This window comes from Falco punctatus (assembly GCF_963210335.1).
Source record: "Falco punctatus genome assembly, chromosome: 3".
NCBI classification, from domain to species: Eukaryota; Metazoa; Chordata; class Aves; order Falconiformes; family Falconidae; genus Falco; species Falco punctatus.
The window spans coordinates 59,499,392-59,523,033 of record NC_137582.1 but is presented as its reverse complement, the minus strand read 5'-3'; the positions used below and the strand labels follow the sequence as shown (position 1 = coordinate 59,523,033).

At 40.7% G+C, this 23,642-nt stretch overlaps 1 protein-coding gene across 1 annotated transcript; it reads right to left on the bottom strand.

Annotated features, from left to right (window-relative positions):
* Window positions 1-11: 11 nt before the first annotated feature.
* Window positions 12-22,941, bottom strand: LOC308061369 (uncharacterized protein). The gene is made up of 2 exons (XM_080381254.1): window positions 9,702-22,941; window positions 12-8,281 (listed from the first exon to the last, which is right to left on the bottom strand). The coding sequence occupies exon 1, from the start codon at window positions 14,040-14,042 to the stop codon at window positions 12,870-12,872; it is 1,173 nt and encodes a 390-aa protein (XP_080237380.1). The 5' UTR covers window positions 14,043-22,941; the 3' UTR covers window positions 12-8,281; window positions 9,702-12,869.
* Between the last annotated feature and the right edge of the window lie 701 nt (window positions 22,942-23,642).

Here is a 23,642-nt window from a genome sequence, read left to right as displayed (position 1 = left end):
CTTTTTGTTTGTTTGTTTTCTTTGTGCATGCTCCTTTAATGTTTCGGGTTTGCAATATATTGACCTCATAAATACAAGTACTATTCCTGGGAACAAGCAGGACAATATTCCACTGGGAAATAAGCAATCTCATCAGAGTTGTTTTTTATTTTAATTGTATGTGATAAAATCCTATACAATGCTGCAGTAAAGGTTAGAAAAGCACATTGTGCATTTCTAGCATAAATCAAGGCACCGGCCTGGTTTCCAACATTATATTAATCTTATTCTCAGATAAATATTGCTCAGAAACCATCCTGCCCTATGGAAACAGCTTGACATTGTAGTTTTGTGCAGATTTGACTGGACACAGCAGAAGGAAAGCTCTCTGTAGTCTACAATAGTCATACACATTAAGAGTAAGAGACCCCATCTCTTGCAATCAGATATGAGCAAACAACTGTGTTGACCAGCCTTTATACAAGCTTTGTTAAATAGCAGAAGTTATATTTTTCTCTGCTTGCAATGATTGTTTAAATATATAGTCGAAGAATTTAATCAAAAATGAAAACAATCATTAGAACAGATCTCAGTAAAAAAAAAAATATTTGAAACCAAATTACTTACCCTTCTTTTCAATCTTGGTGCTTTGGAGAGCTTTAGGAAAGTAAGATGTGGTTTGAAATCCTTGCTCCCTGAAGTGTCGAGATTCATTTCAATAAAGCATTCTTCCACAGCTTCTGGTATAAAGATAAAATAAGAAAAAATAATACCAGTTGGGAGATAAAGAAAAACATTTACAGAAGGATTAGACAAAATGCCTTTCCTGAGCAAGACGCCATTCAAAACACACAGTAGATAACTAGTTGTCATACCATCACAGGCAACACACACAAATGAAAAAATAAGCAGAGTTGTGCATGACGTACAGACATATGTTGCAAATCTGAAATTAGATCCAAACTTTTATGTCTGCAATGCAATTCCTCCTGAATTCACAGGCCTCCTACTACAATAGTGAGTTCAGGAGAGCTTATGCCCATGGCAGCCCCACTAGGAACAAGATGCAGCCATCAGTGATCACAGCTGGGGGTGTGATGAGACAGATTCCCCATGATTATTGCAAAAAGCAATGAAAGAAACAAAGTGCTTCCAGCAAAAAAGGTGGCAAGATTCCCAAAACTAGTACAACTCTGCAGCACTTCAAACAATTCAGAAGGAAACTTTACACAAACATAGCACCCCTCCCCAGATTACATGATATGAAGTGTTTATGGTGTTATCTGTAGAAAAAATTGGCCACATAGTTATAAAGCAATAAGGTTTTGTTCTGCATAGAAAGAAGTGTCTGTGAGCAACTCTAGAATCTATATTCAAGATCTTTCAGCTAAAGACTGTAATGACAAGTCAAGCCAAGTTGATTTATCCTTGGTTTTCGTGAAACTTGAATAGGGCAATACAGAGTCTCACAAGAATAGTAAGGTGAAACATACATTGGGCAGACCCCTGCAAGTCTGGCAAATGCCGAAGGTTTCAACAGTTGTGCTTAAACTGTAAAGAATAATTCCAAAATAACACAAAGCCTTGGCCAGAGTGGGAGGTGCTTAGGACCTCTCTCTAGCAATTCCTTTTATTGTCAGAGATCCTCATACCTTGGTTGTAAGAAGGGGATAAGAGTAAAAAGTAAACATCTGCCCTGGAAACCTGCAACATTCACGTGGCTTTTCCTGCCGGACCCCCCAGCTTGCCACCTATCTTTGTTACCCCTTAATTGCATAGGTACTGGGAGAAGCAAGTTCAATGTTAAAATTTGTGTTAAAAATAGCATATCATATTTGAGTATATTGCTTGAAATCACCCTACTTCCATTCTGTTTCCATTTATCAGGAAGTTTAGCTACATGTATGTTTACTAGTTTGTCATATGCATTTTTTATCAAGGCCAAGTCTCTGGCTTGGAGTTTAGCTAATTAATACATTAAAATGTTTCATCTCAGAGTATTTGTGAGGGAACAGCAGCTGGGGCTGTCTGGTCACTTTGCCAAGGCAACTGCTTTATGTTTTCCAGCTGGAAGATAAAGAATAGCATCCAGTTGCCTGAAGAAGTATCTAATACCCTTTTAGATGCCCTACAGGATGCCCACCTGGTCTCCTGCTGCCACTGCAGAAGGGTACAGTCTGACTGTAGGTTCAGTGTGGACATTGCAAATACTTTGGGACATCTAAAAATGGTACTAGGTTATGGTTAGGTATCAATTAACCCCTGAAGTGCCTCTGGTACTTTGTCAAATAAAACATTAACATGAGGAGTTTCTGCATATTATGTCTTGTTCCTACATCAGTAGATCAAAGCACAACAAGCCCCAGAGAACACATACAGCAAAGCATCTAAACTCCTTCTAGGAAAAAAAAAACCACATTTCCTCACACAGCATCTGGGCAAATAACATCTTGCAGATGCACAAAAAAAATGCTAAAGCTTAACGTGACAAAAACCTGAAAGTAGCACCTCCTCGTGTTCACTGCCCAGCACCAGTCCTACCAAACAGCAGGAAGGAGTTATTACTGCAAGGTGAAGGTCTTACTGCCAGGAGCAGAATTTCATCAGTAAGACTGATGATGGAAGGTCAAAGCTAGGAATCATCTTCAAGAAGTCTGTCCAGGAACAAGGTTCATAGCTGATGTCCTGCCCATGTCAGGACAGCACTCAATTTTCTAGACATTATCTTCCCTAGCCTACTTGATAAATACCTCAAGAAAATTTCAAGGCATCTTAAGCAGTACCTCTTTTTCAAAGCAGGTGATGTCACTAGCAGCAAGAGAAACCCAGTAACGGTCAGTATTTAGCAATTAGCTGCAGTTAACTGATCAACACACAGGATATCTTTTTACTCTGAAACTGAAGTCTGTCATGTAGGAACAGAAGCAAAGGAAGAGCCAGCCACCTATTTTTAAGTTTTCTAATGCCAGGAATATTTCAGAGGTTTAAAAACTTCGTTAGAGCAGGCTGAACTGTTAAACTGTTGTTGACAAATCATCAATAAGGGCATGATGATGCAGAAGCAGCTGGCAGGAGTAGCTTGACCTTCGCCACTCATATCATTCACCCATCATGCATTTTGAAAAGGCAGCATCTGAAAATCCACACCTACCTTATGAGCAACCAAAAATATTGACTAAAAGGTAAGAAAAAATAATCCCTATTCATTGTATAACAATTAATGCTGTTGCTATGCTGAGGGAAAAAGGGAGGAGAAAAAAAATCAGAAAAACATTTCTTCAGAAATTTCATTAAAAGGGTAGATTTTGATAAAAATTTGCATAACCCCCAGGCTCATTAAGTTCTGAAAATGGTCAGAAGTTATGCAGAAAGGAGAACAACACTGGAAGTTACGTTTCTCTTTTAATAGCAAAGCCATTGGTGACCGAGTTAACAGCTGGAAAACTGGCAGCTTGTCTCACAGTCAAGGAAGTATTTCAGGCAATCAGTGTACAAACATATTGTGTTAAAAAAAAACACCACAAGTACTGACAGAACATTCCTGGGGCTGCAATCAAAATTTTTCTCCTCCATCTCATTAAGGGGTTCAGGTCAGAAGCTAGACAGCAGGTTTCCAGAACGCTAAAGATGCAGGTTAAACAGGCAGAGAACACAAAGGATCTGCCACCCACTATTGTAATGGCTTTTAGAGTTAATGCAGCTCCAACAGCATAAGAAAAAAAAAAGCATCACCACACACATTTTGCAGAACCAAAATTAAGTATTTCTGCTGGTGCTAAAATAGCACGGTAAAGATTGATCTCATATGCTATGATTCATTTGGAATAAAATTCTCAGTAAAACAAAACAATGAGTGGAGTGAAAACCAGTAGAAGTCAGACAAGAGAAAGGAGGTATTCACTTCTGTATCTTTTATAAGTGAAAAAGGAGAGAGCTAAGGTAAGAAGGCATCAAAACAGTCAAGCAGCCCCTTCTTTAATGGCATTGGAGTATATACATTTTTTAGACAGGCACGTACCAAATATGACCTTCAAGGAAATTGCATCATGTACCTTGTACTTAGTTATCTTCCAGTCAAGATCATTTTGTGTTAAAGACTTTAGAAGAAACAGTTTGGGCATGGGGAATTTGTTGAGACTCTAATCCTAATAAGGGCAATACCAGAGTACTTTCAACGAAAGCACAGCTGTTTTAAGTCAAAGTTATCTTTGCCACGGATGGAACAATAAGAGAAATGAAGGCCAGAGTCAAGCAAAAAGTAATAGATAGTGAAGTGGCTAATTTTATTTAGCCAAGGCAGAGCAGCTGTTCATATTAAGAAGCTTCTTCTATCTAGTTAAAACACTGACTTAAGAGGGAAAATAAACAGGACTAGAAGAGAGCAGGACTATTACATCAAAGCTAAGAACTGGAGGAGGTAGGAAGCAGCTTCAACAACAAGAAAACAGACTATTCTGAAAAGTCATATCCTTTGAAGATTATATAGCGTCTTTGTACTGCATGCCTTTGAGAAGCATTAGTTGAACTGTGCTTCCTTTTTGCTTAGTATGAAAATAGCAAGAAAAAATAATGTATATTGATTATTTCTGCTCTGTTGGAAGTGGAAGCCCATGGACATAGATTAGGTTCTGCATTGCAGGTTAAAGCAGCTCCTAAAAACAGAACAGAGTAAGGGGGAAGGGGAAAGTTATAAAGCCCTTCTGAAGTTGTACTCAGATGCAGGTAAGCCAGTCAAAAATCCAGTACATCTGCATGAACCCATCAGTGCTTTGGGAAGTTATAGCAGAGGACACAAGCCACTCATGCTTCTGTTCCATCGCCTACAGTGGAAGCAAAAGATTTGCTGGTGCTACACATATATGCAGATAAACACTGCTGTTTGTCAGCTGTCCCAGGGGTACTCATGATTTCACGTGTGCTCCAATTTAAAGGAAGAGCTTGTGAACTCAACTGGGGCCAACACTTTAAAGGTTTCCAGTTTATTAGAATGAACAGAGCCCTGGCTTTGAGGTGTTACTTTGAAGACCCTACATACACCATGGGCCTGTGAGATTCTGACTGCTGGGCAGGATAGGAGAGCCTTGCTATATGATCTTGACATGTCAAATGTCTGTGCATCTCATTTTAGCTCTTGTGCTCTGCAGGATCTCTGTTGTCAGCTTCATGTATAGAGATTAAGAAAGAGCAGACAAGAGGAAAAGTAGCACATCCTGGCCATGCACAGCAGCTCAGGCTAGTGCTTACAAGAGCTATCAGACTCTACAAACTAGTTTACCACAAGTGGTAGAAGTCACGTTAGGTACTTACCTGCAATTCTGCTCAGTGTTTTCTGGTCTTCCTCTGACATTTTCACATATATCACTTGATTGTTAAACTGTCCAATCCCATTAAATGTCATATTAAGGTCTTTACCCTGCAAGATGGCTTCCACTTTAGTCTTGCTTTGCTTCAGTGCCATAACAGCCCTTAAAAAAATTTTACAAGAATATATATGCTCTGAAAGAAGGTTCATTGTTACATATGGAAATACTGTTACATTATTAATACCAGACAATATACCCATTCTGCAGTGCTATGCAAGGTGTACCGAGCAGACTATTTCAGCACTAATGCCTTTGTAACCCTTAGAAAATGCACAGGCATTTTAAAAACATTCTGTCTTTCAATAACTTCAGCCTTAGCTCATATGTTAGAAGCGGGTTTTGCCAGCAAAGTGAGTGTTCAAGTCATTAATATGCCAGAAACAGCTGTGGGAATATATGTTGCTAAAGAGTTAGAAAGGATAAAACTGAACTTATATTTGTGTCATGTAGTTTAAAACTTTATCGTTGCCATTTTCAACTGGTACACCAGTTTCATTTTTAAACCAAAATAAATTAATTCTCCCCCCTGAAGCACATATAGCATTTGCTTCCATTATATTCTCCTATTCCAGGACAGCTAACAAAATATAAAATTGATGCTTATGTTGGGAGCTCTATACTTTGTTGAAATGGGAAATAGATGTGCACCTTGTGAGCACAGAAGTATCTCCAAAAAAAAGCAAATTACCCAAAGACATTAATACTTCAGATTCAACCATTTTTCTTGAAGACACAGAAAAAGTGTAACTTGTAGGTTTCTAGATATAGATAACAAGTCTTTCAGGAGCTTAATATCCCCTGAAGTTTTACAGCTACCCTGGGGTGTCAGGAGGGGGATCCTGTCAGTCTTCAGAGTTTGAGCAGAAACCTTCTACTAATGCTTCATACTTATAACAAAATACTGCATGAGGACTGCAGGACACTAGCCCACTTTATCATTACACCTAGAATAAGTTTTGACAGCATTCATTTCATTATTTAGGAGTCTTAGAATTATGTAGCGTTACCCAAATAGAAGTCAGTCACTGCAAACCACATAGCACAAATAAACTGCCTTAGGAAAGGACATTTCATGCATACAAAGGCCACTTCAGCCAAAACCCGTCAACATTATGAGCAAATCTCACTAATACATTGGCATTATTTCAGCTGTAACATGGGAACTACTTCTTTCTGAGACTCCTGCAGACTCTGCAGATGAAGATTTGGTGAGGACAGGCTGAAGGTGGAGGGGAAATTAATTCTTTGCAGAGGATCTTGGTTCTTCCACCTTAATAACAGGCAGGGCTAATCTAGCTCTTTAAGTCCATAATGTCTAAACTACCATTAAGTGCTGCTAGAACAGCTTCTGCCATGAAATCTGAAGATGCTTCCCTCCCGCTGTGAGGGGCTGGGCCAACCTTTTCAGCAGTGCTATTAGCTTCAAAAGCAAGAATTACTTGGTTTAACACCTTAAGGCTGCCTTTTATTTGACAGCACAGAGCAGCAACCACTGAACTACAGCCTCATTTAATAGGGCTCTGTAGGTAGGTAGAAGACAAAGGATAAAAAGCATTTGGCAAGGAAGATTGCTTTTCATTAAGTATGCCCATTATATCTATATTACAGGCACACATCCACTCTTAAGTTAGTTAACACTCCTTAGCTCCGCTCACCTCCCTAACCAGTTGATTCCCATTTTCATTGCTGCTCTCCACTAACTTCCCATCTTGGAAGACAGCCTGCCCAGTCAGCAGCACTGGCACGGGTTTTTTATTACTGAATTACTGTACACAGTGTCTTCTGCCTGCAGGCTCCTTAGGGCCACATAATGGTCCTCCTATCCTTTTTCCACTCAGGCCCTCCAAAAAAGCCTCTAGAATGTACAACATTGCAGTTTACAAAGTGTACAGTTAATCCTGTTTAACTGTTGCTGCCTGTATGGGCAGGAGGGTTTTTTTCTACTCATGTTGGTCCTTTTGACAGCTTTTCAGATAGACCTTCTGCTTTATGCCCAAGCAGATCCTGTGTCACAGATATTGTTGAGGCCTCACTGTTTTTCATTCACTCACATGCACCAAGGCCCTCAGAGAAAGGGCTGCTCTCACCAGGTTCTCCACCTCCACCACATGATGCCTTCCCAGACACTCAAGGGACTTCTCTCCCTGCTACCTCATGCCAAGAAGTCTCAGGTTTCCCAGTATGGTACAGTAGGATAAGGATTAGAGAAAAAAACCCTGCAGCATACCAACTCCATTTGCTGGACCTTTCTCACAGCTCGAGCCTTCCTGACCATGGGCTAGTATTCCTTACTCATCTTTCCATATTCCCATCTTAACTCAGAGTCCCAGCAACAGCCCACAGCTGTAATTGAACAAGACAGCAGCTTGGAAAGAGACTAGGCAGGTTTTGTTACCTTCTTCATGTAACATGTCCTATCAGCTAACATTTTTCCAGCTGATACAAACACAGATTTTTTTGATTTGATGATTTGAAAAGCTGTGGTTTCTCAAAAGGTATTAGCTCAGGGAACTTCACAACCGTTGAGTTAATTTACGGTTATAATACGGTAACACAGCAGTAATGCTATTTGAAGCCTTGCTGCTTTTTATCTTCAACCCATGGCAGATACACAAAATTTCAGCCTCTGAAGCATAACATCTACCTTTAGTAAAGGTCTTTCCTCACAGGTATTGAAAGCCAGCCAGAAACTGATCAAAAGTAAGAAATGGTGTGTAGGCTTAACATAATTATTCACAACAACAGTAAGGCTGCTACATTTACAGAAAAATTAGCTGCATTTGAATTTTTCAGTATTCTTACCTTTTAACTTCTTCTTCTGATCCCAGGTGAGCTACTATTATAGTAAGGTGCATAGTTTGAACAGGAAGAAGAGCTCTCAACAGGTCAGGTTCTTTGGTGAATATGAGCTCTTGGACATCTTCAATTCTGTCCAAAATCTGTAGTGCAGTTAACAGGAGATGGGGAAATATATTCTCATTTTAGAGTGCCCAAGTATTACTGGAAGAGTTCAGAAAGCTGAAGCCTTACACACCCAGAAATGCAACTCAACTTTAAATCAAGAAACTGCAAAACAAAGTCCCCCAGAGATCTATAATAAAACAACTTTTAGTTTTAAAATTCATTTTTCAGGAACTGATTCATCTGTTTTCCTTTTTAAAGCCTATAGGCTAAACTCATAGCTCTCATGTGAGCCATTATCCCTAGATCTTAAAAGTAGGTCTGAATCTGACCCTAAGCATGTTAGAATAAAGCTCACAGCACTGTGTAAATATTAATGGGATCTTTATGTGGTTATCAGTTGTTAATAGACTGTGGAAATTGAATAGCATTTCCATAATCAATCTTGTGCAATTTTCTGATTACAAGTCTGGTCACAGATTAAACTGATGTTTCTTCCTAAAAAGGAACTGTTAACAGCAAACGAAGGAGATCAACTGGGTGAGCATGCTGTTTTCTGAGTCGATATTTTCTAAAACTCTAGCATGGCCAGTTTCCAGCTTTTCTGGGTTTACCTGGAGTCAGTTGTGTAAAGGCACAAAGAAAGAATTTTTATTTTTTTTTCCAAAATTATCTGGTTATTTTAAGGTTTAAAAGCCAGTTATGGGAACAAGGCAGGAGGGGGAAGAATTCAATCACACAGGGGCTAAGCACCTGGTGGAAGCTTTGGTTGCAGCCAAGTCATTTATAGATTTTCACCAAGTGAATTCTGGCTTACATGCCTAGGTGCTCACACATGTTAGAGCTCCACTTTATTCTTACATAGGTTGAAACAGCTAGGTCAATATTTTTGTTTTACAATCTTCCTACATAAAGCCTCAGCATTCATTGTACAATCCAGTAAATAGTCCTACAACCTGCACAGAAGCAGAGATTAGTATAACTAGTTTCTGATAAATATCAGGATAAAGCCATACACAAGAGAATCCATGTGAAGATACAAACAGAAAACTCCATGAATTCAGACCCTTACAGTACGTTTGTCACTATGAAAAACACATCACTGAAATGACACTTACATTTATGTAATCCCTGCTGCAACTGAGGCACAGTTTATTATGGCCTGCTATTTACAGTGCATTTGCTTAGATCTCAAAAACATGGAGCAGGAATCAAGCCAACAAGTCGCATGACCACACTAACTAAAATCTTTGCTTCAACAGACTAGACTAACTATCAACAGCAATTTCATGAAACAGCCTTGCATTCTTCTGCCTTGCCCAATCTTTCTAAGAATATGTTGAAATAAGATCCTTTTTCTTCCCGAGTTGGAGACTCAGACAACTGGGAAACCAAGTTTAGAGTGAAATTCCTTCATGTAGATATCTACTGGAGAGCAATTTTAACATCTTTTCTTACCCTTTTTCATCAGCTTCACAAATATGCCTTCAGAACTTCATCCTTCTCCCATGAGAAAAAGTCTACCTTATCTCTACACTTTTTTCTTTTTTTTTTTGGTGGATCAGTCTGTAGCACTTTTCTATAAATACTATGTTCTTGATAGGATGACTGGTTTTTTGTGTGAGGGACAGGAAGGAAGCACTTGTAATGGAGTATTGAAAGCCTGAGACCACAGCATTCCTTGACCTACCCCAGCCCAAGCCTATTGCTGAAGGCTGGTGACCGAGGGGAAAAGGCTGCTGCACCCACCAGGATTGCAATGGGGTTTTTCATTTGTCCTGTTGAAAGGCCGGAGCGGGGTGGGGGGGAGGAATGGAGACAGCCTAGGCCCTGTCATCTGGGGAGTTCCCTTAGAAATATAATTAAGGGAAACTAAGTCTACCCAAAAAAATTGAACAGTATCTTTAAAACCCTTGTAGTAACAAAGTGCAAGACCTACAGTGCAACAGGCAACCATGTTGTACGTTCAGCGAGATCAGGAACCACTACTTTAGAAGTAAAAACATCTGAAGTTGTTGGCATAACGTATTATATGTGCATGCATATATATGACCCTTCACATATACATGTACCAGCCTTACAGTGCTGTGCCCTTCAGTGTTTCTGTCACAGGGCCTCACCCAGGGGGCTCTCAGGTCACTGCCACCCTTAAAGGTGAGACTTAAGAAGAACATAAATGGGAATATCTTGGGCAGAACAATCACAGCCAGCTGCCAAACTACCAGAGCTGGTGTGAGAGCAGGGAAATCTGGAAGAACAGAATTAAGAGAGAGAAAAAAAAAAAAAAAAAAAGGAGAAAGATGGAAAGGACATTCATAGAGCTGTACAGGATGTGGTTACAGGCCATATATTAGGACACTCAAATCTCATTAAAATAGCAGAATAAGTTAGGCATTCATGTCCTCTCAAGCTGTTCCATGATCTCATTCCTCAGATGGCAGGAAACTTTCCAGTTTCCAGCCTAGATTTATTCTTTGCCCACTTCATACCCATTTGTTCCCCTGCCAACATTGTCTTCCAGCTTACACAGTTATTTTCCCTTCCTGGCATTTATCTTCCTGATGTGCTCTGCACTTTTGCTCACCTCTCAAAAGCCAGTCATATGTAGGAATCACTGAAAGTTATATGAGGCCATCCTCCAGATAACCTTCAGGGATTACTCCACTCCAGACAAAGCCAGAGCAACTAATTGCCTACCAAGAGGAAGGCATCTTTGTTGTCTCCCTCTAACACATACAGAAAAGTTTCTACACTTTAAGGTAAAAATAAAAAAAGCTTGCCAAAGCAAGCTACTGCACCACAGCTGCTTGTCACAATTTGACACGTTGGGGGGGAGGGGGGAAGGAAAAAGAGGAAAAAAAAAGATGCACAACAGACACAGCCATCCTACTTAATTATTGCTGTTCAGTAGTGTAAATACAGTCATGCCAGATACTAGATGGAAACCTAAGTTAGAAAAAAAGGAATCAAGATATATATTGCAACAAGCAATATCCATTTTGTTCATTGGAAAAAGCACCATAAACTAATAGCAGAAGCAGGTTATATTTTCACTGCATTCATACAAGTTAACATTCAGTTTTTGTATTTGCCTTGTAAGCAAAGATCCCAAGATGCATATATATTAGAAATATTAATAATTCACACAATTTATATGCTGCTTCTCAGTTCTGTGTTAGCTGGGACACAGCAGTTACTGATTCAAATTAAGACTTTCCCCTGCCTGCCTCTGTCAGATGTTTCTAGTCTTTGCACCCCAAAGCTTTTCTTTCTCTTTCTTGCATAATATATTTGTGGGCACAGTCCCTTGCTGCCCCTACGTTAAGGTCCACAGCATGGGACATGTCTCACCTCACAACGCTGCTGTTCAGCAACACCAGCATCATCCCAGCCAAGAGGGGTACAGTGGGTACTGGTACAAAGTGAAGGTTCTGTCTGCTTTTGCATAGCCTGAGCAGCTGCTGACAAAACACTGCCATCAGCAAGCCACGGTTGTCTATGGGAGGCTAAAGCATAAAAGAAAAAACCCTGTTCCTTAAGGTACAGACAGCACTGCTTTGGGAACAAGCCACACCATATCCTTTCAGAAAGTTTTTGTGGGCTTCAAAATTCATGCCAGCAGAATGGGAATAAGTAGCTGAAGGTGAGCCAATATCTTTCCTCTTATTTTACAAAGAGACAGTTATGCAGATGTTAGGGGCTTTAAACCAATCATACTAAGTTAAAGAACAAAGTATGAATTCCGTCTCCCCAGCTTTTGTATCCTTTTTGCAATTTGCTTCCATAGATTGTACAACTGCCTGTAGTATCCAAGCCCTGCAAGGCTGTCTTTAAATGTTTCTTCTGAAATATGTCTTGTGGTAACTGGAATGCTTTAGGTCCCTTGCAAAGCCTCTAGAAGAAAAATTTTCTATTTGAATTTCTGCTGTGTTTGGGTTTAACAGTATGGAGGTAAAAGAAACCATTACTTTTTCAAGACTGCTGCAGACACGGGAATCACAAAAAAAAACTGGATGAGGTTTGATCATGCAGACTCTATACTAGGTTTCCTGGAATTAACTGTCTACCTAAGATGCTGGGGTAAGTTTGCTGGGTAAGAGATGGAGAAGAGACAATAGATCAAATCTGTATAATCTTCTGTAGAACAGAAGGAAAGTCTCATCCTCCATTGTGAGCTTCAGTGGGGAAGGAGATGAACAAACAAATCAATATTATTGCACTAAATATGGCTGTAAGACAATGTAGGATGGGACAATGCAAGACTGAAAGCCACTGCTTTCATTTGGAAATTACAGAATAGAAGCTATTATTGAGGAGAAACACATCCACTCAGGCCTCATAGAAAGGGCAAAGGTAATTCTCAAGTGACCTCATTTTCTCCTAGCAGTAGCTAAAACATTGGTGTGTTATCAGCACTGTTCTAGCTACAAAAAACAAAGCACAGCACCTACAAGGGCTGCTATGGGGAAGTCAGCTCCATCCCAGCCAGACCCAATAGACCACTTCAGGTAAGGGAGCAAGGTTTGTTCACTCTTGGTTTCTTAACAAGCTTTGATACCAAGGTAATTTTAAACTGATGCTTAGCTTCTTGTTTAAATTTTGTATTGTTTTGATAAAACAGCTACTTCAAAATACCTGATCATCTGTTATTGGAATAGCAACAAAATAATTTGGAGTCCCTCGTGGACGTTTCTTAGACACTTCTTGCCCCAGGTCTTCTTTCTGGTCTTCCGTCATCCCCTTGAGCCCTTCTTGCACTTTGTCTTGCTCCTCCTGCCTCATCTCTGTAGCTCTTTGACCTTCCTTTTGCAGGAGCAGGTCTATTTTTAGCTGGTCCTGCTCTTGGCTCTGGTCATGCAGCTGCTTCTCTGTCAGAATCCCATCCAGGTCTGTTTTGACTCCAGCCTTTATGTCCTGCAGCTCCACCACTTCCACTCTTTCCTCTTCTTTGCTCTGGTCCTGCTGGGGTTTTGTCACCTCTCCTTGACCCTGCTTTTGGCTCAGAACCCCCTGTGGCACCAGCTCCACCACAGCTGGTTCTCTCTCACCTTCAGGTCTTGCCATTGGCTCTCCCTGGTTTTGTTCTGGGGCCAGCTGCTCTCCATTCCTTAACACTTGCTCACCTTGGTGATGAAGGCAGGTTACCTCTTCTGGGTCACAGCCCAGCTGCAGCTGCACAGTAACCTTGATGCCAGCCATACTTTGTCCCCACTCCTGCGGCTGTACCTGTACGGTTACTTGTGGGAGAGCTGGCCCTTGGCCCCACTGCTGTAACCGCACCTGCACAGTCACTGGCAGTGCCTCCTGTCTCAGTGTTGGCTTTTGAGGCTGCACCTGCACGGTCACCTCTGGGGACTCCCGCCCCTGGCTCAGCTTCTGAGGCTGCACCTGCACGGTCACCTCTGGGGACTCCCACCCCTGCTCCATTTGTTGTGGTCCCATGTTTGGGGCCGTGTCTTCTTGCGCTGTCTGCCTCTCCAGCTGCACATGGACATCGTCCCCTCCCTGAGGCTGCTGACCAGGGGGCAGCAGCTGTGCTGCTGAGAGATTGCCTCCTCCTTGCCCCAGTTGTACTGGTGAGCAGAGCTGCTGAGCTCCCTCTGGACTTGCATCCACCTCAACCTCCTCCTGGACCATCTCTTGATGCCTACTTCTACACAACTCCTTTTTCACCACCTTCATACTAGGATACCAAAGCTTTCTTCTCTCAAGCTGAGGATTCTCCAAGCTCCTCCTCCTTTTTCTTTGGGTCTTGAAGTAATTTTTCAAAGGAACTGGAAAACAAAGAAAAAAGCCCATCAGCTATGAAAAGAAAGAATTGCTTACAATAGTTCAGTCTGGGTTCAGCTCTGCAGTTTGACTCACTACAGGGAGCTCCAACCAAGTCAAAGAGCTCAACCTAGAAACCTCTGGAGAGGCCCACTCAAGATTAAACCACTAGTTCTGGAGTGCTGTGTGCTCTGGGTAGTCACTATGTAGTAGTCTTGACTTCTGACCTTGCTCTGTTTAGGTCTCACATACTTTAAGGTAGAAGCATTCTATCTCATAGCGTCCGGCAGTGTAGAGACATAGGCATTATCAAGGGACTGCAAGTACATTACCTAAAAGGTAGTTACAGAGATTCAGATTAAGAGAATAATCTGAGCCAAAGACTCAAAAGCTGAATACATCCAGAACAGAGTTTGCCAATGAAGCTTTCGTCTTCTGTAACAGCAACATGTTCTCATCTAATCAGACCAGCACACACTATTTTCCTACCAAGCACACATTATTCTTTTTGCTACCCCAGACCCCTGCCACCTCTTTATCTTAACACATCTCTCCTTCCTATCTTATTTCCCTCTCCTCTGCAGTGAAAGTGAAGAGGAGATGCTTCTCATCTATACTGTTTGGGTACAAACAGAGAAAGCACCAGAAGCCCAAAGTTTGGGTTTTTTTTTCTACTTGTTTCAGAGGAAAACTCTGCAGAAGCCCATAGAACCAAGAACATTTCTTCATCAGTCAGTGCAGCTTGATCTACTGCATCTGAACAAAAGTGCCAGGAAGACTTCTAAGTAAATACGTTCTACAGACCAAACAGGATCCATCTATATGGGGGAAAATGTTTCAGACCCCAGATAATGACCTGATTTAACTTCAGGTCCTTCCAAGCCATGTCAACACTAATTTTTTCCCCAAAGCTATAAAAAAAATGTAGGCAGATATATTTTTCTTATATCTGCTCTCCAAGACAACCAAAATGTTTGTTCAAAACTTGCAGGAAGACTAGATCCCTTTCCACCCCCACAAAGCCCACATCCATGAAAAAGTCAAAATTAAGTTGAGAAAGCCTAAAAAATTCATACACAACCTAAATACTGTAATATTGGGCAATCCAAGCCACAGGTATTGCAGCTCTCTTCCTATATGAAAAAAAAAAAAAAAAACCAACCAAACTTATTTTTGCATTGGGCTGGAGATGACAAGCTTAAACTCTCCGTGAATTCATATGAAGACCATTACACTTTCCTTCCAGAATCCAGATGTGGGGGTGTTGTTCCATAGAAAGGGCTAGTTTTAAAGAAGGAGATTGGCATGCTTGCATATATTTCATAGGCAATTTCATTAATCAGATACCTCCATTTCTTGTATTCAATTACACTAAGAGTTTTGTTGACTGTATCAAATCTAATGCCTTAAGAGAATAATGAAGATTATTTTTTGAAACACAGGAGACAAAATGCTTATGGAAATAGACAAATCTTACCTCTGGAGATGAAGCCCTGTGGTCATAAACTAATTATAAAATCAGTAATTACCCATGATATTTGTGCCTGGGCTCCAATGGAGGATTTTGTCCTTCTGGAAGAGTGTTTAATTAGGAACATACCAAGTCCCTGATCAGCTAGTAATGAAAATGCTTAACAAAAGGCAGAATCTAGTGCAGAACTTCATCCTGAAACTGCACAGAACTTACTTTCAAATATCTCTCTGATATCACCTTTGACAAAAGGAAGCTCTGCCATTACTGTCATTTCTTCCCTGTCCAGGTGCAAAACTGGAAGAAAAGAACAACATTGAAGTCTACCAGAGAGTCCCTTCCAAACATGGAACCGCTGTAGAACACGTGTGCACTTTCAAGGTACTTGTAAAGTGATAGCAGCAGCTGAGACACTATTACACTCCTCTGCCTTCCTCACAGTCAGGCTACTTGAGAAAGCAAACACCTTTTTCACTTTCAGAAGTCATCATATAAGTTAATCCTCAGGGCTGTATAAGGCCTCAGTAAGTATGTATTACAACTCAGAGAATGCGTTATCTAAATAATTGTTTACAGAGGATTTAGATACATGTAGCTCAATCAGAAATAATGTTTAATGCACTTAGCAGGATTCATACCACTAAAACCTTATGAACCTTAAACTTGCAGCTGAGGTTTAGACAAACCCTTTCTTGCACTCAGCCTAAACTGATCTGTGAACAATTGGTAAAATGTAACAACTTGTTAAAACAGGTAATAAGCTGCCATGGTGGTAGACATTTGTTGGTAGTTTGGGTTTGGTTTTTTTTCCCCCTGAGCTAACACTTACAAGTAAGTAATCTCTTGCCTTTGTGCCTGCACAGTAGCCTTCATCGGAAATTTTACAGGCTGTCAACAGTGTAAGAAAAACAGAAAGGTGACAGCTCAGGCTGAGTGTAGGAGTGCACAGAAAGAAGCTTCAGTGTCCTTTACAAGGTAAAGGACAATTTTTATGTTTTTTGACATCAAAGTAGCTTTGTCAACATTACTAGTTCTTTCCTTACACTATTTTGCTCTTAAACCTGTATTGCTTCATACACGCACATCTACTGCAAAGTTTTCTGTTGATGTCCCCACCACCTAAAAAGAATTAGCAGATGCAACTGTTACTCAACCATTCCTACATTATTTGCAAGTCCACAGAGTCCTTACAGCCATTGTATGGCTGTCATCAAGTCAAGAATTAAGGTCTCTGAGGTTTTCTGCCTTTCTTTAGTACAACCTGAACTCCTTGGAGGTTGAAGTGGTAGCATCTTTGTCCTTCAGACACTTCAGCACCTGTGTAAAATAAAAAAGTGGCTGTAGATCCTGAGTGCTAGCTGCATCCCAGATGATTCCAAGCTTGCCCTGAACTCACTCTCCCACTGTTGCTCTGAGCCCTGCCAAGCCATTGAGCCCAAGTGACAACACCAAATACTTGTCCACCTGCACCAAGCTCCAGTGCCAGGCAGGCAGTGAAGAGCTGAAGACTGCAGGCTATACAAATAGGAAAGGTTCCTACCCCTGTAGCACTTAGACCTGAAATATACTTTTAGGAGATCCTGAAAAAAGCTGGAAAACCACCCATCTGCAACCAAAACACTTAAACTATGAGTGGAGCTCCTCAGGTAAGTTGTTTATTCCACTTTCAGCCTTTTAACAGAGCTTGTGCAGACACCTGCATCCCATCCAGCAGCTCTGAAACAGCAAATGCACAAGCTCCAAAGGCAAGCTACCCCACCCTGAGTCCCATGCCAAAGTCTGGAAACAGCTACTAACTGTGCCTAACTAGCATTACCCTTGATCAAGAGTAACCAGAAGGAAAGTTGACCTGTTCCATGGCGATGTAGGCAGCATTTAACCAAAGACCTCAGTCTACCCTCTGCTGCTTCTCACCTTCAATCTTACAGGAATCAAATGTTCAATGTGGATGACAATACATAATTACACTCTGCTGCTCTAAGCTTTTAATTCTTCTAGTGTGGAACACCTCCTCCTTGTCCAGCTGACTGCATTGCCAGTGTTAAACTACCATAGCATACAGAAACCCTGGAAGCCAGACAGTGTTTGCTTCTACCCAGAAACAATTTTTGCATGCCAGGGAAGTGCCATGGGAAACTGCCGACTGGATAACACTGCCTCAGTACCTCTGAAGGATGATGTTGAAATCTGCTACAGCCTCCCTGAGCAGAAAACAAGCCATGACGAGAGCTTTTACACAGTTCTGCTTCATCAGGTAGGTCAGAAACTCCTCAGCTGCATGACAGTGACATGCAAGTTAGCTGGCACTGGTCTGGGAAACCCCAAATAAAGAGTCTATTTATGGGCCTTGTTTTCTGCCCCAAGTCCTCTCCCCTATACCAAATCACAGGAGAGCAGGCTGCAGATGCAGTTGATCAGCTGAGGGGAAGAGCTTGCATCCCAAGCCCATAGAGGCTGCTTAGATTGCTGGGGATAACGGAAAGAGTTGCCAAGGTCCTGGTCAAGCACAGGCACCTGCTTACTGTAATAATTCACCTCTTGTGTTTTACTCAAGACCTGAATGCCTGCCTAGGGCCTCAGTACTCCCGCCATTCTTCTTCTCAATAGAACTATCACTTTCCTGAAATAATCTGATGTACATAAGGCAAAAGGCATTTGGAGCAAGCAGACCTCAGAGCAGCAGAAGTCCACCTCTAAACAATATGCCTTCTGGCAACCCATGCCTAAAACATTCAACTCACCCAGCCATGTTAGAAGACATGTTACACAAGTTACTTTCCTCAATCTTATGATATATTTGTGTGGTCAGCGGGCCTTATGTCCGCCAGAAATAACTGCATGCTTTGGAGAGTTAACAAGAAAATTATACAGGTCTGAGATGTTAACGTGCCTTTCTAACATTCAGCTCCCATGCTATTAAGTAGGGGAGGAGGGAGCAGCATGTCAAGGAAACTGCCATAAATATGCTTAGAAACAATATTTCTATGTGAAGTTGCATCATCTTCTAAGTCATCACAGTATGCCACAAGTTCTGTTGATTTTATTCCACATCAATTAAATCTAAATTAAGTGAGATCAGGGAAAAGCACACAGAATTTTGTTGGGCCTGAGTTTCTCCTTCTTACTAGTTCATTGCACCTTCATAAGTGTAAAAGTTTGTTGCAGTTGACAAGAAATTATAGCAGGAAGAAGAACTGAGGAACCAAGTTTAAATAAAATTAACAAATCATCTGTACAATATGACTTTAGAGAACTTTTTTACTGAGGCATATTTTATCCTGTCTCATCCTACCTTTTGCTAAAGGTTTAATACAGCAGGAGAAGGAGGGGTGAAGGCGGGAGGGAATACAGAGCCACAGTTAATTAACACAAAATAAAGACAGTGATCAAAACCATCAGTATTCTCAGGTCTGTGTATACAGGCTTCTTTAGTCTAAACCCAACCCATTCAGAGTAAAGAAAATTCATCAGTTGCCTTTGTGTAGCATTATCCGTTAATGAAGACACACTGAAGTTCAAGAGTTTCTTGACATTTTCATTTATTAGCTCTATTTTGCCAGTATAAAAGTGGCAAAATGAAGCAACTCGTACCTCAAAACTGACACTGTATTTGATGTCTATTTTTGTCTGACTAGTAGCCCAAGTAAGAAACAAATAACGTCTTGAAATGCCCTACTCAACAGAAGGCCACTAATTCCTTACTGAGACTGTAAACATATAATGTTTCTTCACATACAGAAGTGAGGCCAAGAAAAAGGGGTGAAGGGTGAAAATAAGAGAAACAAAGGGGTTTCTTTTTCCTTAGTGGTTCATTACAATTCAACACATTGTCAGACCACACTGAATGAATTGTTCCCAGAGTACAGATGAAAGATAAGAAAGGCTTGACTGGTATTTAATGATCTACCATTAACATATCTGTATGAGGGCAGTTTCAGTATTTAGCATGCAGCATGTGCATATAATGGTTACTACTACAGCATCTTACAAGACCACCACTATCTGGTGGAGAAGTAAAGCCAACACCATTCCCCTGAAGTGGATTGCACTTATCTTTTAAATGATAGTGTGTAGCTTGCTTTATTAGCCATTGTTTAAAACACCATAATTAGAAGAAGTGTCAGATATGCAAGATAAACCATCCTCCCTTGAATAATACATGCTCCCCTGTGAGTTATAGTGATTATACACTGTGTTAAAGAGGTTTTTGTAGAAGTTTCTTTATAATGACAAAAATCATACAATTGTGTCACATTCCCATTGCAGCAAGAACTGATACACCCATAAAACATGTCCCAGTCATTGCTTTTCTTTATGAAGATCTCTGAACAGCCATTAAACTACAATTATCTTTGATGCTGTGCTGATCTTCCAGGTGTAAAAGGCAGATATTCTCTACCTTCTTAGCTGGTTTAAATTGTTATCGCTGCTGCCCACTCCCACCACACACCTCTCAGGTGAAGCAAAACTCAATTAAAGTGTAATTCATTTAGTCATGTTAGTCTGCATCTCAAAGTGCACCTTTACACTCCCTAGAATGAAACAAGAGTGTTACCCAAGATAAACTTAAGATAATTTGCATAAAATAATCAGTTAGCGCACACTTGAGACTACTTTGATTTTTGGTAGGCATATCATTTATGCAAGCAAACATCATTCTTTAAAAAGATAAGATTCAATCAATCCTGATACATGCAAAACTAGAATACCAGGACTGAAGTAATAATTAAAAAAGATGAGGTTACACACAATCAGCTGCTTTCCAGCACACCTTGCAGGAGCGTCCTGACTTACTCCTTCAAAGGGAGCACCTAAACCCTCACTAAACAAACAGGTGGGAAGGCTAAACCCATGACTAATTTGGGAAACCCCCATTCTGGTAAACAAGGTTTCCTCCTCACTCAGGTAGGAGCTTCAAGTCTGTCCCTCCACACCTGGAGACAGGCAGCTGCCACCAGCTCAGCCAGACCTGGCACTCCCATTGCCCTTTGGCACCAGAACTTCTGAAGCACCCATGAACCAAGCCAGCTCTACACAGGACGGACACTTCTTCCCCAAGTGTTCATCTATTTCAAAGCCCTTTTTGTGTGCAAAACCAGGGTTTAACACTGTCACCTTTACACAGAAGCCTACACTTGTCCATTTGAGACAGCACAGTCTCGATACTGCCTCCTTACTGTCACAGAATTTCTTGTTACACTTCTACAGATTCCATTATTTCAGCAGTATTTCACAAGCCAGAATACTTAGTCTGCTTTCCAGCTATCAGTTAAGGAGATAATCGGAAATATGGTGCATACAATCACCTCAGCTTCTGCTCATGATGGTCTCCAGTATTAGCCAGCCACAGAAATCGTCTGCAAGTCTAAAGGATTTACTCAGTAAACTAATGGCTCTTCTTAAGTACCTCACGTCCACTTAGAAAAGCAAATACAGATTATTCACTCCTTTAAAAGAATTATTCTTCAGGTACACTAGAATATCTGGAAGCCTCCATCTTAAGTGACTGAACACCCAGCCTTGGAGAGAGGGAATACCGTATCTGAACAGCTAAGCCTTTACTGCAAGTTTTAATTTATGCCTATTTCCAAACCCTGCATGAGCATCCAAACCACTTCGTGTCAGGTCCTTAGTTCACACCTGCCTGAAGCCTTGCTAATCAACCAACTACACAAACACTAGTCAGGCAAGAGGTGTGAAAGTACTCAGGATAACACATTCTTTAAGCTAGAAGCATATGTGGCAAAACACAGTACAGGCAGGACATGTCAGCCACGCAGCCAGTGCCGCAGAATATCTGATGACCCCACAGCATCCAGCCTCCCATCAGCCCAGGATGCAAGCCAGGCTGGAGGCAGGCACAGCACTACTGAAGGTCAACATGATCCTTTCCAGAGGAGTGTACTTCAAGGACCAGAAAGAGCATCCCAAGCCCATAAAAAAATAAAATAAAAAAAATCACCTCATCCTATTTTTTACTTTCATGGGGACTGGAGATTATTTCAGGGAAACAAAACTGTACCCATTTTACAAGTACCCTTAAAAAAATAATAGTCTGATCTTTAAATAAAGATTATGAAATTATTTTAATCTTAAACTTAGTTGTTAGACTTCTAATTGCCCAAAAGATGTAGTAGGAGTCACTGTTTCTGACACCATACGTTATACCTAATAAGGTCTGGTTTGTGCCTATTGTATAACCAGGAACAAATATTAGTTGGAAGTGTATTTTATTTATGCAGAATTCAAGTTACATGAGGAAATCACTTTTTTGATATTTAAACAAGAGTTTTAAGTCAGTAGCTTAAATATTTATTTGCAAAGCAATTCCTGTTAAATATCTTTCACTTTACTGAAGCATTTGAAACAGCATTTTCCATTCTTCAGTTGGAGCAGCACAGCACTGTATATGACTGCAGACCTGAATATGTCTCAAAAATGTTTAAGAATCTGTATCACCCATACCAAGAATTTTAGGTGTGTTTTATAATAATGATCTTGTGTACTGGTGTATGTAAACAGAATGAACCATTGAGTCACAACCAGGATGTTATTTCTGCCATGTAAACACACACTTCTGCAGCATCATGCTCCTATTGTGGTTCACCCTGCACTGAGGGACTGCAGACTTATTCATATATGAAAGATAATGCTTTTTTTCCCCCCAGCCTCCCTACCTGTGTGCTGAGAAGGAGAGCTCAGCAAAATCAATGTATATATGGTCCAAGAAAATGCTTCTGTTTCAATAAGTAGCTCACATTATGCATGCCTTCTGTTAGATGTACACAGATCCTTCTTCCAAAGATGATATAGAGGCATCTGAGCAGAGGGATTGAAAATGTGACGTAAGAGGCAGCCAGTGGAAAGACATATGGAGGCAGAGATATAAGAAAGATATCAGCAGTTGGCAAATCTCCTCTTACATTTCACATTCATATGCTCACCACATTTAGACACAAAGGCTGTATGTAACACTCCAGCACCAGAAGGTATTTTTGTTTGGTTTTTTGTTGTGTTTTGTTTTGGTTTTTTGTTGTTGGTGGTGGGTTTTTTTGCATTGTCCAAAGCACATGCTGTTATAAACATAGCCTCGTACAGCACAATAATCCTGCATTGTTAACTTGCATTTTGTATTAAAGGCAGAAATGGTGACAACACACTGGACTATACTGAAATTACACAATGCATCACTATTATACTATTGTGTAAGCATGAACTGTCAACTACCATTCAGTTTATACATTGCCTTTGTGTCCTGTGAACATATAGCAGAGGGAATTGAACAGAGCAAAAAGCATTTCTGATTCTTGACTGTTATCAAGAAAGTAATTTTCTTCTCAAATTGAAGAATAGTTATGTGTATAAAGAAAACGGAGCTATCCCTGAAGCTCCTTTCTCTGTTCACTCTAGCAAGATGATACCAATTAACTTCTTTAAGTTCCTCCTGTGCTTTTTTTTTTTTTTTGGGGGGGGGCGGGAGGGATTTTTTTCTTCTGTTGATTGTTTTTCTTTGGGACATATTTCCACATGCATTACTGCAATATGACCAATGGAGAAAGTAAAGAACTACTGCTTTTATGCCACAGAGTGCATATTGTAACACGCTTCTGTGACTGTCCTTGTGATGCTTATGCCTTTTTGTTGAGGACAAAAAGGACCATTCCTTTCAATGACAACAAAAGAGACACGAACAACCGACTCCCAGTTACCACCATGAAAACTGTAACTTGACTGCAAGTCTAAAAATCTAAAACCTCCGTGTTGATTTTTTTTTCCTGCTTTCCTCTGTTAGCAGGATGCGTTGGGAGGGAGTGAGCCCTCATATATACAGGGAAGGAGCTACCCACAGCTTCTGCACCAGCTTTCCTGGTATGGGTTAGGAAAGGAGCTTGTGGCAGGACAGGGGGGAAGGTCACCTCTGAGTGCCTTCTGGCAAGCTGCCACAAGGAAATTAAAGTCTGCTGCACAAATGTAGTCCAGTACTACACAACATTCTACCAAGCCACACAATATACCCAGCATTACAAGTTATGGGATGGCACAGCTAAATTACAGGCGTGATTTTGGACAAAGCTCAGTTCTGCATTTAGTTATCCAACTTATTGGCCTTCAGAAGCCACAGATCACATCAAATGCAGAACTTCCCTCCTTTCCAGCCT

Coding starts and splice junctions, on each gene's coding strand:
- LOC308061369 (XM_080381254.1), bottom strand. CDS start 14,042: ATGGGCTTTTTTCTTTGTTTTCCAGTTCCTTTGAAAAATTACTTCAAG.